The following is a 14,140-nucleotide window of genomic DNA, read 5'->3' on the forward strand; positions in this document are numbered from 1 at the left end:
CCTTGATGTGGCAGCAGAGCATACCTGGCAACGTTTGTATTTGAAAATCACGGAAATTCTGGTCTTTGCACCACCTCCTCTGGCTTCTTTCATTGCGGAGGAGCAGTGCTTCCACCCCAGATGCTTCTCACCCAGAGCCCAGCCACCCTACAGAGGAACTAATTTTGGCCGCTTGTACCCGCCATCTTGTTCTTTCGGTCACTACCCAAAGCTAATGAGGGTAGTAACGGAAATCTACCGCTAAACTGAGAGCACAACGGGCCGATACAGAATCCACAGACGGCGAACCAATCCACGTGTCCATCTCACGTTGCATCCTTCCCTCACTTGTGAATAGGACCATCAGGTACTGAAACCGGCTCTACTCCACTCTCTTAGTATTTTTGGGATTAACCGACAAGATGTTTACAGAAGTAGAGCTACTCCAAAATAACCAGACATCATTTCTTCACAGCATCTGTACCAGACTCAAAGCTCTCAACGTACCCGTTCAATCTATGTTCCCCCATGTAGTCATCTCGTTTGGATGCCTCCCCGGCGAAGTGTTCTGGGCATGCCCAACTGGGAGGAGACCCCGAATAGACCTGGGATACGCTAAAGGGATGACGTTTCACAGCTGGCCTGGAAACACCCTTACAAAGATATGACCAGTACATCATTTTGATGGTACATTGAGTATTCCCACAGAGCGTGCCCATTAATAGGTTTGTAGTGAAGGATGATCCCCCAGCATTCAGTATTTTGTATCTCATAATAAAAAAATAAGATATTTTTAAAGATTTTTCCTCACAATATTTATATTTATTTTTTATTTCAATATTTATTTATTTATATCAACTTCTTTTTCTGTTTAGAGTACAACTTTATTCCCGTAAAATTACAACTTTATTCCTGTAATATTACGATTTTAATCCCATAATATTACGACTTTATTCCTGTAATATTATCACTTTATTCCTGTAATATTCCGACTCTATTCCTGTAATATTACAACTTTATTTCTGTAATATTACAACTTTATTCCCGTAATATTATGACTATATTCTTGTAATATTACGGCTTTATTCCCATAATATTTTGACTTTATTCCCATATTATTATGACTTTATTCTCATTATATTAATAATTTATTCCCATAATATTACAACTTTATTCCTGTAATATTATGACTTTATTCCCATAATATTAATACTTTATTCCTGTAATATTACAACTTTATTCCCGTAGTATTATGACTTTATTCTCGTAATATTACAACTTTATTCCCATAATATTACAACTTTATTGTCATGATATTATTACTTTATTCCTGGAATACCACAACTTTATTCCCATAATATTTTGATGTTGACTTTGTTCTTTATATATTTATTTTAAATTTTTTTGGTTGCTCCACTTGGGACACCCCTGGAGTAATGCTAGCATAAAGATGATGTACTGTTCTTTTTTTGGGGGGCGGGGGGGTGAAGGGGCATGAAAAACTGATTTCTCCCAGGAAAACCATGAAGCGTAAGCGACCTTTGCGCCCACGGTGGTGAACACGCCAGCCACAGGGTTTTGTTTCTGAAGCATTAGATGATGAAAAAGGAAGGTACACGGGAGAGGCGGGGGGGGGGGGCACTCTGGCACTGATCGGGCGAGCAGACCTGGGTGGAGGTCACGTCCAGACTAAAATATCGACATCGCGGCTTGCGTTGACACGGCGTCGCTACACTGCCAGGTCGTCGGGGCGAGCTCGGGCGCCGCCGCTCCTTGGCTTTGGCACGTCGGGGGGCTGATGCATCTGGGCCTTGGTGACCACGGTGACGTGGTCGCCCGGCAACGCTTTCTCCTTGCTGGCCAAAGCCTCCTCCAGCGAGAGGAGGTAGAGGCGGGCGTGGCAGGGGAGCGTGGGAAAGGTGGAGTGCTGCGCCTCGGGCGGAGGAGGAGTCGTCGTGTCCTCCTCTTCCTCCTCCTCCTCGGAGGAGATCCGCGGCGAGGGAGGGGGATTGGAGTTTTTCCCGTCTGCGTCGCGCAGCTCCAGCACTGTGTTGCTCCAGTTCTGCTCCTCAGCCGTCAGCCGACCGCCGCCGTAGAAAGACTCCAACAGGAGGTCGTCCGGGTGCAGCATGGCGCGGGCCAACTTGGCAGAACCGCTTGTCACATCGGGACTCAAGGAGACCACCTCGTTGGGACTGTCGCCGCCGCCCTCGGCTTCGCTGGCCCCGGCCACGCTCACACTGGCGTAGGTGGGCAAGCGGTCCACCGCGGGCGGTCCGACCTCCTTGGGAAGAGTCTTGGGGTCGCCGCCTCGCACGGCGCCCAGCAGCAGCGACTCGTTGTCGGTGGCAAACTCGTTGGTGACGCCCTGCTTGACTTTCTTCCAACCCAGATGATAGATCTCCAACAGGTTGAGCACCAGAGACACGCAGGCCACCGCCAGCATGAAGATGATGAAGATGGTCTTCTCTGTCGGCCTGCGTGGATGACAGGGGACAGGACTTGGATCGCCGGCCGCATAACACAAAACACGTCGAGTGAACTCGAACAAATCTGAACAAACACGAATTGAACTGAATTGAATTGAATTAAATCGGATCAGATCCGATCAGATCCGATCAGATCCGATCAGATCCGATCAGATCCGATCAGATCAGATCAGATCTGACAGATCCGATCAGATCCAATCCGACAGATCAGATCCGATCCGACAGATCAGATCCGATCCAACAGATCCGATCAGATCAGATCCGACAGATCAGATCAGATCCGACAGATCCGATCAGATCCGTTCAGATCCAATTTAATTTAATTTAATTTAATTTAATTTAATTTAATTTAATTTAATTTAATTTAATTTAATTTAATTTAATTTAATTTAATTTAAAAAAACTATCTGAAACTTTATCAAAAAAGTATTTTTTTTAAACATTATTTTTTACATGATTTACATCATGAGTACTTGACAAAAATTGGAGTATCTCTGACTCACAGGTACTTCTCAAAAAAGAAGTTTCACTGACTCATGGGTACTCAAGAAGTACTTGAGTGTCACCAATTCACAGGTACTGGACAAAGACTCTAGTTTCATTGGCTCACGGGTGCTTGACAAAGACAAGACTCAGAAGTACTTCACAATGAAGTATTTACACTGACTACCGGGTATTCGACACAGGCTGTTGGAGTTGGACTGACTCCCGAAGTAGGAGTAAGAGTATGTAAAGAGTAGAGGAAGTGGTAAAAAGCCACTGACCTGGATATGAAGCAGTCCACGGTGTTGGGACAGGGCCAGCGACGGCACTTGTAGAGTGGTCTCAAGTGGAAGCCATACAGGAAGTACTGTCCCAGGATGAAGCCCACCTCAAACAGGGTCTTGAAGATGATGTTGAAGATGTAGGTCCTCAGCAACGCCCCGCGGATGCGGATCTTGCCGTGCTCATCACGGATGGGCGGCTTCTCCTTCTTCCAGCCACCCCCTCCGTCTCCGTTGTGGTAGAGGGGGTCATGGTCTTCCAGGTGCCGCCCCAGCTTCCTGTTCTCGTCTTCCCGCTCCCTCCTCTTCTCCTCCATGCGCACGATGTGCAGCACGTGTCCCAGGTAGATGAGGGTGGGCGTGGACACGAAGATGATCTGCAGCACCCAGAAGCGCATGTGGGAGATGGGGAAGGCCTCGTCGTAGCAGACGTTCTCGCAGCCGGGCTGCTGCGTGTTGCAAGTGAAGTCCGACTGCTCATCGCCCCACACTTCTTCGGCCGCCGCGCCCAGCACCAAGATGCGGAAGATGAAGAGGACGGTCAGCCAGACCTGGGGGGGAAGGACCACGAGGTTATCACCGAGGGTCGGCGGGGGGGTCGTTTCGTCCATCGCTCACCTTTCCGATCACGGTGGAATGTTCCTGAGCGTTCTCCAGCAGCCGCCCCAGAAAGCTCCAGTCACCCATGCTTCACTCGCTTGTTTAGCCTCCCAGGACAAAAAGAAATTAATCACACAAATAACAACTTATGGAACAATAACATCAATGACATCATCATCCATGCACGCACCTCAGGCGTGAGACAAGCAAAACTCACAGAAATGTTGCTGTGTTGCCAGCAAGAAAGCCATCGACCAGGCAGCAAATATCTGCAGGTAAGAAAAGCAGTCAGTTTGGTTTTCTTATATATAATAAAATAAATAAGAGAAAATAAGACAATAAGACATATTAGGCATAATAAACCTGTTTACCACCTTCTAAATACATTTTTTAACATCATTAGAGCCCTCTAGACATGACATAACACCCCTATAGTCACCGTTACACTCCTATTATCCGACAAAGTAGATACAATAAGAGAATATAAGACATATTAGGCATAAAAAACCTGTTTACCACCTTCTAAATACACTTTTTAACATCATTAGAGCCCTCTAGACATGACATTACACCCCTATAGTCACTATTACACGCCTATTACCCAACATAGTAGACATAATAAGAGAAAATAAGACATAATGGGCATAACAAACCTGTTTAACACCTTCTTAATACACATTTTAACATAATTAGAGCCCTCTAGACATGACATAACACCCCTATAGTCACTATTACACTCTTATTACCCAACATAGTAGACATAATAAGAGAAAATAAGACATAATGGGCATAACAAACCTGTTTACCACCTTCTAAATACACATTTTAACATAATTAGACCTCTCTAGACATGACATAACACCCCCATAGTCACTATTACACTCCTATTACCAACATAGTAGACATAATAAGAGAAAATAAGACATAATGGGCATAATAAACCTGTTTACCACCTTCTTAATGCAATGTTTAACATCATTAGAGCCCTCTAGACATGACATAACACCCCTATAGTCACATTTACACTCCTATTACCCAATATAGTAGACATAATAAGAAAAAATAAGACATAATGGGCAGAACAAACCTGTTTACCACCTTCTAAATACACTTTTTAACATCATTAGAGCCCTCTAGACATGACATAACACCCCTATAGTCACATTTACACTCCTATTACCCAATATAGTAGACATCATAAGAGAAAATAAGACATATTAGGCATAATAAACCTGTTTAGCACCTTCTAAATACACATTTTAACATGATTAGAGCCCTCTAGACATGACATAACACCCCTATAGTCACATTTACACTCCTATTACCCAATACAGTAAAGATCATAAGAGAAAATAAGACACATTAGGCATAATAAATGTATTTACCACCTTCTAAATACTTTTTTCACATAATTAGAGCCCTCTAGACATGAAATAAAAAGTTGTAATTCTGGAGTATTTTTGAGTAATGTTGCGAGAATGTACAGTACAGTACAATACAGTACTGTACATTTGCAGTAGACACACACATACAACAACATCTTGGTGCATTAGTGAGCTTTTGGTGGATGAGACGTACTGGAGGAAGGTACTGTAAGAGTGTGTGCGTGTGCATGTGTGTGTGTGTGTGTGTGTGTGTGTGTTTTTGTGCATATGGGTTGATCCCAGGCAAACATTTGCCCTCCTCAGCATTCCTGGGATGTGATGAGTCCAGCATTCAACAGGGACAACCTGTTATCCACTCTTTCACTTCCCACACATGGCCTGCCATTGTCCCGCCTGCACACACACACACACACACACACATTCTTGCAACTGTCCACATGAGCAAGTCTGCTTGCTGACGTCAAGGCAGCGGCCATGCATGCAAACATTCCCAAGGAGTGTGTGTGTGTGTGTGTGTGTGTGTGTGGTGTGTGTGGTGTGTGTGTGTGTGTGTTGTACATCCACTCATTGGATGGAAATGAAAACAATCATTTAGCAATAATCCATAAAATTATGACAAACAACCAAAAAAACTAAATTCTATTCTATTCTATTAAAAAAATAATATGGACTTCAACCCACTCCCCCCAAAACCCCCATACCTCCTAGTTTTGCATGTTTAATGCAAGCTGCATTTTGTCCCACTTTGTTTAGCCGTCCTTGAACGCACCACATAAACATGGACTCCAGCACTGTATGGTTCGCCTTTTTATTTTGCTTCATATTCTCTCCTAAATGTCGATATTATGTGTGAATGCGTAAGATGCTTTTAGTTTGTTGTTCCTGTCTTCCTTTTACACAATCAGTGGAAAAATTAAATATATTAGATCGCTATATGTTAGCGCTGCCATTGCTAGTAGCTAGGAGCTAGCAGGTCGTCGTCAGTCATGCTACGCTTAAAGCAACCAAGCCTGCGCTACAAACGTTTGGCGTCTAAAACATATTTTGGGGGAAAAAAATATTATTTGAAAAGACAATTAACACATTATTTCATGGGATAAAAATAAAAACAAAAATAAAAACATATTTTTGGGGGGGAAATGAAATATTCGGAATGAAATAAAAATGTTATTTTTGGGATAGAGACTATTAGAAAAACGTTTTGGGGGGGTAAATAAACAAAATAACATACCTGATTTTTGTTGGGATGGAAAACTAAAAACATTTTTTGAGTGGAAAAGGAAGTTATTTAAAAATAATAAAATAAATAAGATTAAAAAATTATTATTGAAATAAAGTCATAATATTAAGAGAATAAAGTCATGTTGTTATGATAATAAAGTCATCATATTGTGGGAATAATGTCAACATATGATCGGAATAAAGTCATCCTACTATGGAATAATGTCAACATATGAGAGGAATAAAGTCATCCTACTATGGAATAAAGTCATCATATGATTGGAATAAAGTCATCATATTATGGGAATAAAGTCATAAGAAGAAAATGTATAAGAAAAAAGTTGGAGGTGACATAGTCAACAAGATGGCAGCATGGAGGTGACATAGTCAACAAGATGGCAGCATGGAGGTGACATAGTCAACAAGATGGCAGCATGGAGGTGACATAGTCAACAAGATGGCAGCATGGAGGTGACATAGTCAACAAGATGGCAGCATGGAGGTGACATAGTCAACAAGATGGCAGCATGGAGGTGACATAGTCAACAAGATGGCAGCATGGAGGTGACATAGTCAACAAGATGGCAGCATGGAGGTGACATAGTCAACAAGATGGCAGCATGGAGGTGACATAGTCAACAAGATGGCAGCATGGAGGTGACATAGTCAACAAGATGGCAGCATGGAGGTGACATAGTCAACAAGATGGCAGCATGGAGGTGACATAGTCAACAAGAGGTGGTGCAGGGAAGGCACGAGAAAGAGTAGGAAGTAGGGAGTAGGAAATAGGAAGTAGGAACTAGGAAGTAGTAAGGTGTCCTCCCGAGGAGCCACATGCCGCAGCTCCAGCCGGTACGGACATCACGTCCACCTGGTGCTGTGATCATGTGACTGCATGCCATGCGTCCTCACGCATAATAGAGAAGATGCCAGATGGACATTGTCCCTACGCTCTTTGTTACACACGACCCCCCCACTCCACCCGCCTCTCCCCTCTGTGCCCCCCCACACAGCTTTTACCTCCCTCCCACCAATCTCTCTACCTCTCTCTACCAATCTCTACCTCTCTCTACCTCTCTCTACCTCTCTCTACCTCTCTCTCTCTACCTCTCTCTCTCTACCTCTCTCTACCTCTCTCTACCAATCTCTACCTCTCTCTACCTCTTTCTACCAATCTCTACCTCTCTCTACCTCTTTCTACCAATCTCTACCTCTCTCTACCAATCTCTACCTCTCTCTACCTCTTTCTACCAATCTCTACCTCTCTCTACCAATCTCTACCTCTCTCTACCAATCTCTACCTCTCTCTACCTCTCTCTCTCTACCTCTCTCTCTCTACCTCTCTCTACCAATCTTTCTACCTCTCTCTACCTCTCTCTACCAATCTCTCTACCAATCTCTCTACCTCTCTCTCTCTACCTCTCTCTACCTCTCTCTACCAATCTCTCTACCAATCTCTCTACCTCGCTCTCTCTACCTCTCTCTACCTCTCTCTACCTCCCTACCTCTCTCTCTACCTCTCCTTACCTCTCTCTCTCTCTCGCTCTACCTCTGTCTACTTCCCTCTCTCGCTACATCACCTATCTACCTCCCAACCTCTCTCTCTACCTCTTTACCTTCTCGTTTATTCCCGTAATATTATGACTTTATTCCTTATTATGACTTTACTCCTATATCATTACTTTATTCCAATAATATTATGACTTTATTCCTATAATATCATTACTTTATTCCAATATTATGATTTTACTCCTATAATATTATTACTTTATTACTATAATATTATGACTTTATTCCTATAATATCATTACTTTATTCCAATAATATTATGACTTTATTCCTATATTATGACTTTATTCCTATAATATCATTACTTTATTCCAATAATATTATGATTTTACTTCTATAATATCATTACTTTATTCCTATATCATTACGTTATCCCAATAATATTATGACTTTATTCCTATATTATGACTTTATTCTTATATCATTACTTTATTCCAATAATATTGTGATTTTACTCCTATATCATTACTTTATTCCTATAATATTATGACTTTATTCCTATAATATCATTACTTTATTCCAATAATATTATGATTTTACTCCTATAATATCATTACTTTATTCCTATATCATTACGTTATCCCAATAATATTATGACTTTATTCCTATATTATGACTTTATTCCTATATCATTACTTTATTCCAATAATATTAGGATTTTACTCCTATAATATCATTACTTTATTTCTATAATATTATGACTTATCCCTATAATATCATTACGTTATCCCAATAATATTATGACTTTATTCCTATGATATCATTACTTTATTCCAATAATATTATGATTTTACTTCTATAATATCATTACTTTATTCCTATATTATGACTTTACTCCTATAATATCATGACTTTATTCCTATAATATTATGACTTTGTTCCTACAATATTATGAATTTATTCCTAAAATCTTATGACCTTATTCCAGTAATAATTAGACTTTATTCCCATTGTATTATTGTATTATTATAGTATAATCTGAGGTTTCTGAGGTCATCTGCTGTTGTTTTCCTTTCCTTCGATGTTATTTGGACAAAAAAACAAACACACCCTTGGTACACCCTCCTGCCTTAGGGGACGGGGGTGGAGCCAGTAGGGTGGTCTCAGTATTGGATGGATACCGGCATAGACGACGCTCTACATCTTTATGACCTTTGACCCTCACTCCTGTTCCCCGCCAAGGTCAGCTTCCTATGAGAGGATGGTACCATCCCTGTGCACCCACCTTCTCCTCCGGCAAGACTCCTCCGGCCTCTCCAAGCTCCTTCTCCTCCCCCCGGCGGGAGGCGGCCCCTCGACGGAACGGGCGAGGAAGGGGGGGACGCGGAAGCGGAGGAAGACGGACGAGGGAAAAGTCCAGTGTGAATATGAAGACAGGGCGCGCGTGGAACCAGCAGTCCCGCGTGGCCAAGGCCATCCGCCTCTGTCGCTTGTCGCCCCCCACCCTGCTGTGCACGGGGGCCACGGGGGTGGGGGGTGGGGAGGGGCGGAGTGGGTGGCATGCCCGGAGGAGGGCGGGGTGGAGTGCGAGCATGTATTGTGTTAAAGTGGTCGGCTATCACAATCAGCAAAGACTTGACAAGTTCAACAACAACACCGTCATCGGCGCTGCAACGCTACGTCACGCTCGCCTTCCACCTTTCCACCTTCCGACTTGCACATCCCGTACACTTCCAGTTGAAATATACATTGTCAATACATTAATATAAATATAATATAAATTATATAAATATAATAATACATTAAATAATTGTATTTATTTTAATTTATAATATTTTTTTTAATTACACTTCCTTTCAAATATGTTGTTTGTATTTTTGCTTTGTTTCAAATATTGTACTTATAAAAAACAGTTTACTTTCTGATCAAATATTTATTTTTTCACCAAAATATTGTTTCTTAAATATTAAATTTGATATTTATAAATACGTTTCTAAACATTTTTTCCAATTTTATTTATTTTTAAAATCGTTCATTTTACGTTTAATTTATTTTCAAATATTTCTAGTTGTTTTTCTCCAGAAAATTGTTTTATTTTTTTTACTTACTTTCAAATATTGATATGTTTTCCAGAAAAAGTTACTATTTTATTTTCATGTCAAATCTAATCTGCAATCGTTTTATCAGCCAACCAACGGATGTAGTGACTACTCCCAAGCAAAAGGGGGCGACAAGCTCACGTCCCGCGTACCGGAAACAGATCCGCTTTTTGTCCGATTGTACAGTGAGCGAGACGCATTCAGTAACATTGCAGCGGGCTTGTATGAAGTGTTACCGTCATCCAGACGAACACAACAATCCTAAAAATGGCTCTGGAGTCGCGTATTACGCAGGAAGAAATCAAGAAAGAAACAGAGAAGCCAATCGACAGGGAAAAGGTAATGGAGTTGAGCGCTTTTTAGCTTTAGCGAGGGTGTCGAGCTAGCTGTTAACATAAAGCTAACGAGCACTTAAGTGTGCTTCCAAGCTCATATCGGACAAGAGTAAGTGTTCGACGTCCACGTGCGTGAAGGTATCGGTTTTGACCAAGTAGTCTAGCTAATTATCTCTACGGCTTAGCTGCTTTTCAATTTCACTTACCGTAACATACTGTATCTTGCTTTGTTTAAATTCTTAAACATTGTGATGGTGTTATGTGTGTATGGATAAAATGACTGTAAATGTATAAAAAACGAGGCTTTGGATGTGTGGCACACTTCCCATACTCGTTTTGAGTGCACAAGTACCTTGGTGGTACCCGGATGTTGAAAATGTCCAAAGGCTCTTGGTGGCCACAGAAGGAAGTGCACACTGTGTGTATGTATTATTCTCAGAGAATTACAGCTATTTCAATTTTCTGTTGGACACGAGTGAGTGTACATAAATGTGCTGACACAAGTATTTACAATCTGATTGTGTTTGTCACAGACCTGCCCCCTTCTCCTGCGCGTCTTCACCACCAACAATGGCAGACACCACAGACCCGACGAGTTTGCCCGTGGCAACGTTCCCTCCAGCGAGCTGCAGATATATACATGGTGAGATGGGATGCTCCGCTCGTATTATGCCACTCCACACCATCGCTGACTTTTCAACATGGAAGTAGAGCACACACAAGAAAAGTACAATAAATGTCAGACAAAAATAGGATAAATCATTTTACTCGATTATATGAAATGTAATTCTCGAAATATGAAGGGGGGGGGTCACCACTTTACCAGAATAAATTTGGAATATTATCATTGCAAGTGGGAATATTCATATGACTATTTTAATCTTAATTAAACATCTCAGAATATGATATGTTATTCCCAGAATATTTCCCATAATATTCTGACTTTATTCCTGGAATATATTCCCATAATATTCTGATTTTATTTCTGGAATATTTTGACTTTATTCCTGGAATATATCATAATATTCCATAATATATATATATAAATATATAAATATATATATAAATATATATAAAAATATTCCATAATATATCATAATATATGTTTCAATACTCATAATATTTTTTTTTACTTTCCTCCTGTAATATATTCCCGTAATATTCTGACTTTATTCCTGGAATATTTTGATTTTATTCTTGTAATATATTCCAACTTTACCCCCATAACATTGTGACTTTATTCCAATAATATTTGTGCTTTATTCCCATAGTGTTTTGACTTTATTCCCCTAATATTTGACTTTATTCCCATCATATTTGGGCTTTGTTCCCATAGTACTAACTAATAACTTTTGCACTGGGTTCAATTTCCAAATAAATGACAAGTTTGTTTTCTTATGAGGAAAAAAAGTTGTCAATTTAGCAAAATATACATTTTAAATATAAACGCGAGTTACGAAAAACAAAATAAAATTCCCATTTTGTAAAATGGGGGTGTGGAAAAAGTGGCAATATAACGGGAATGAAGCGCTAATGTTCTGGTCATAAAATGGTATTTTATCCTTTACATCGGACATGGCGGCCGTACGTGATGTCAAGGCTGATGCCGTTTGTGTTTTCCCAGGATGGACGCTACCTTGCGGGAGCTGACCAGCCTTGTGAAGGAGGTGTATCCAGACGCCAGGAAAAAGGGAACCCATTTCAGTTTCTCCATCGTATTCCCTGACCTACGTGGGAAAGTTTATCGGTCAGTGCGGCGAGCGTATGTGTGCCACTCCTAGCGGCGAGTTAACCTTTTTCCTTTTTTCCCCCTTCGTCCTTCAGCCTCAAAGACATTGGTAACACGGTGTCGGGCAGGAAGGGTGCTGATGACTCCATGACGCTGCAGTCTCAGCGCTTCCACATCGGAGACTACCTGGACATCGCCATCACACCGCCCAACAGAGCCCCACCACTCGGTGCACGGATGAGGCCCTTCTGAGTAAAACACGCCCAAGCACGCTGCTGTTTTTTTGTTTTTATATTCTCAACTATTTTTGCTCTCATCTTGGACTATTTCATGCTTAATAAAAATGTTTCCCCCGAGTTTCAATCCATCCTGCTTTATCAAAAACATGTGAATAAATCAGAGGTTTCCAAAAAATAGCCAAATTCTTGTTAATGCCTCTCCTTTATACATTCACGCACACACTAATATAGTACTTATAGAGGTAAATAGTTAAGACACCAAAAAGAATGTATTTTATGTTTTCATTGCTTTTGCTATTAGTTTACAGCCAGCCTTGGGACATCCAATATGGCGGCAACTTTGACGTATCGTAGCAATGGGCAAAGCCACTCGCCAACCGGCAAAATTGGCGGCAAAATACCAACGAAGAAGAAACGGTAGGAAGCGTTTGTTGTCAAATATGTCAACTACGAACAGTGTGCGACGGCCTTCGGATTCAGGGTACATTCGGGTCCAGAGTACAACTTCTCCCAATCCGTCAGGTGAGTAAAACAATAAAATACGTCCATTTTATGAGAAACTTGTGAAGCAGCAAACGAATACTTCATACTATGAATACTGTGGCCAATTGAATTATCCAGCTTACGTAAGGCGACCCGACGCTAATGCTAATGTTAGCTAATGCTAGCTTTAGCCAGGAAGTTGACCAGACCAGGACATTTTTTTTTTTGATTGAGCGGCGTGTTTACTTTTTTTACAGAACAGAACACATACAAAGAGTATATACATACAAAATTGGCAACAACTTCAAGCAAATTCCAGAATAATGTCATAGCAGGCTATTATAGAATCAAAAGACAAAAAGGACAAAATAAAGGCAAACAATAAAAAAGTAGCAAAATACCCATAAGAGAGAAAAATGACGTTAACTTAACTAGGAGTTCGCATTAGATTTAAAACACTAGTTTCACAGCTTGTTTTTTGTCTATAAATTTAAGAGGTAGAGTTTTCTTGTGAAAGGCAGGGAAGGCATTTATGAATAATAAATGTTCCCAGAATAATGACCACATTCAAGACATTTTCATGTTTTTTTTCCTTAATGCACCAAAAATGATCTCTGAAACTGAGAATTCAGATAAATTTGGAATGTTGTGGTAAATCAGTAATGTACATCTTTCCATAGAGCTTTACTGTACATATTACATTCGTCTCAAGTTCCCCACCGCATGTGTGAGAGTACCATAAATGACGTCATTTCCCCTCACAGTATTACAAGTTTATTCCAATCAATATTTATTGGTTTTCGTGTACTTTTGTGCAGTACCTGCAGGACTTGAACTGTCCGTTTGGACCTTCTGAGAGAGCGGAGGCTGTGGACTGGCTGCTGGGCCTGGCTGTGCCTTATGAATATGGAGACAATGGTGAGAGCAAAGCAGAGGCAGAATATTGTTGTATCAGCACAACGCCAGCAGATGGCGCAATAGGAAAATGAATTGCTTATCTCAAGCGTTGACCCCACTGCTTGTAAAAAAGTGTGGATGTCATTTTTATCTCATAACAGAAATGTCCTCACATCCGGTGTATAAAAATGCTGAGTCAGTATTAGTCAGCAAATGATGAAAACGTGGAATAAAACCAAGTATAACTAACGTAGAAGTATACACCACTGACATTTTCACACACACACGTTACCACTTTTTGGAAGATATGCAAAGACCTCATAGTTACCTCGCTGTTTCCATCGTAATGGATTAGAAGTTGTAGTAATTCTCCATCTGATGAAAGGTACTTCAGATGTTGGGATTACATCC

The 14,140-nt window shown here is 40.8% G+C and overlaps 2 protein-coding genes across 3 annotated transcripts; one reads left to right on the forward strand and one right to left on the reverse strand.

Moving 5' to 3' along the window:
• Positions 1-1,480: 1,480 nt before the first annotated feature.
• Positions 1,481-9,674, reverse strand: LOC131137685 (gap junction alpha-3 protein-like). Of its 2 annotated transcripts, none has more exons than XM_078798153.1 (5): positions 9,233-9,674; positions 4,023-4,101; positions 3,851-3,939; positions 3,233-3,783; positions 1,481-2,456 (listed from the first exon to the last, which is right to left on the reverse strand). In XM_078798153.1, exons 3-5 carry the CDS (start codon positions 3,917-3,919, stop codon positions 1,709-1,711), a joined length of 1,368 nt encoding a protein of 455 aa, XP_078654279.1. In that variant the 5' UTR covers positions 3,920-3,939; positions 4,023-4,101; positions 9,233-9,674; the 3' UTR covers positions 1,481-1,708. The 2 variants fall into 2 exon arrangements, with proteins under 2 accessions (XP_078654279.1, XP_057941901.2); XM_058085918.2 differs by having other exon boundaries at positions 4,050-4,101; positions 9,233-9,671.
• A 520-nt stretch (positions 9,675-10,194) lies between these two features.
• On the forward strand, positions 10,195-12,466 carry sap18 (Sin3A-associated protein). Its single transcript, XM_058085989.2, has 4 exons — positions 10,195-10,385; positions 10,915-11,024; positions 12,006-12,128; positions 12,206-12,466. The coding sequence occupies exons 1-4, from the start codon at positions 10,314-10,316 to the stop codon at positions 12,360-12,362; spliced, it is 462 nt and encodes a 153-aa protein (XP_057941972.1). The 5' UTR covers positions 10,195-10,313; the 3' UTR covers positions 12,363-12,466.
• Positions 12,467-14,140: the final 1,674 nt, after the last annotated feature.

This window comes from Doryrhamphus excisus, linkage group LG17 (genome assembly GCF_037039965.1).
Source record: "Doryrhamphus excisus strain RoL-2023G ecotype Guam linkage group LG17, RoL_Dexc_Guam_v1.1, whole genome shotgun sequence".
In the NCBI taxonomy this organism is placed as follows: Eukaryota; Metazoa; Chordata; class Actinopteri; order Syngnathiformes; family Syngnathidae; genus Doryrhamphus; species Doryrhamphus excisus.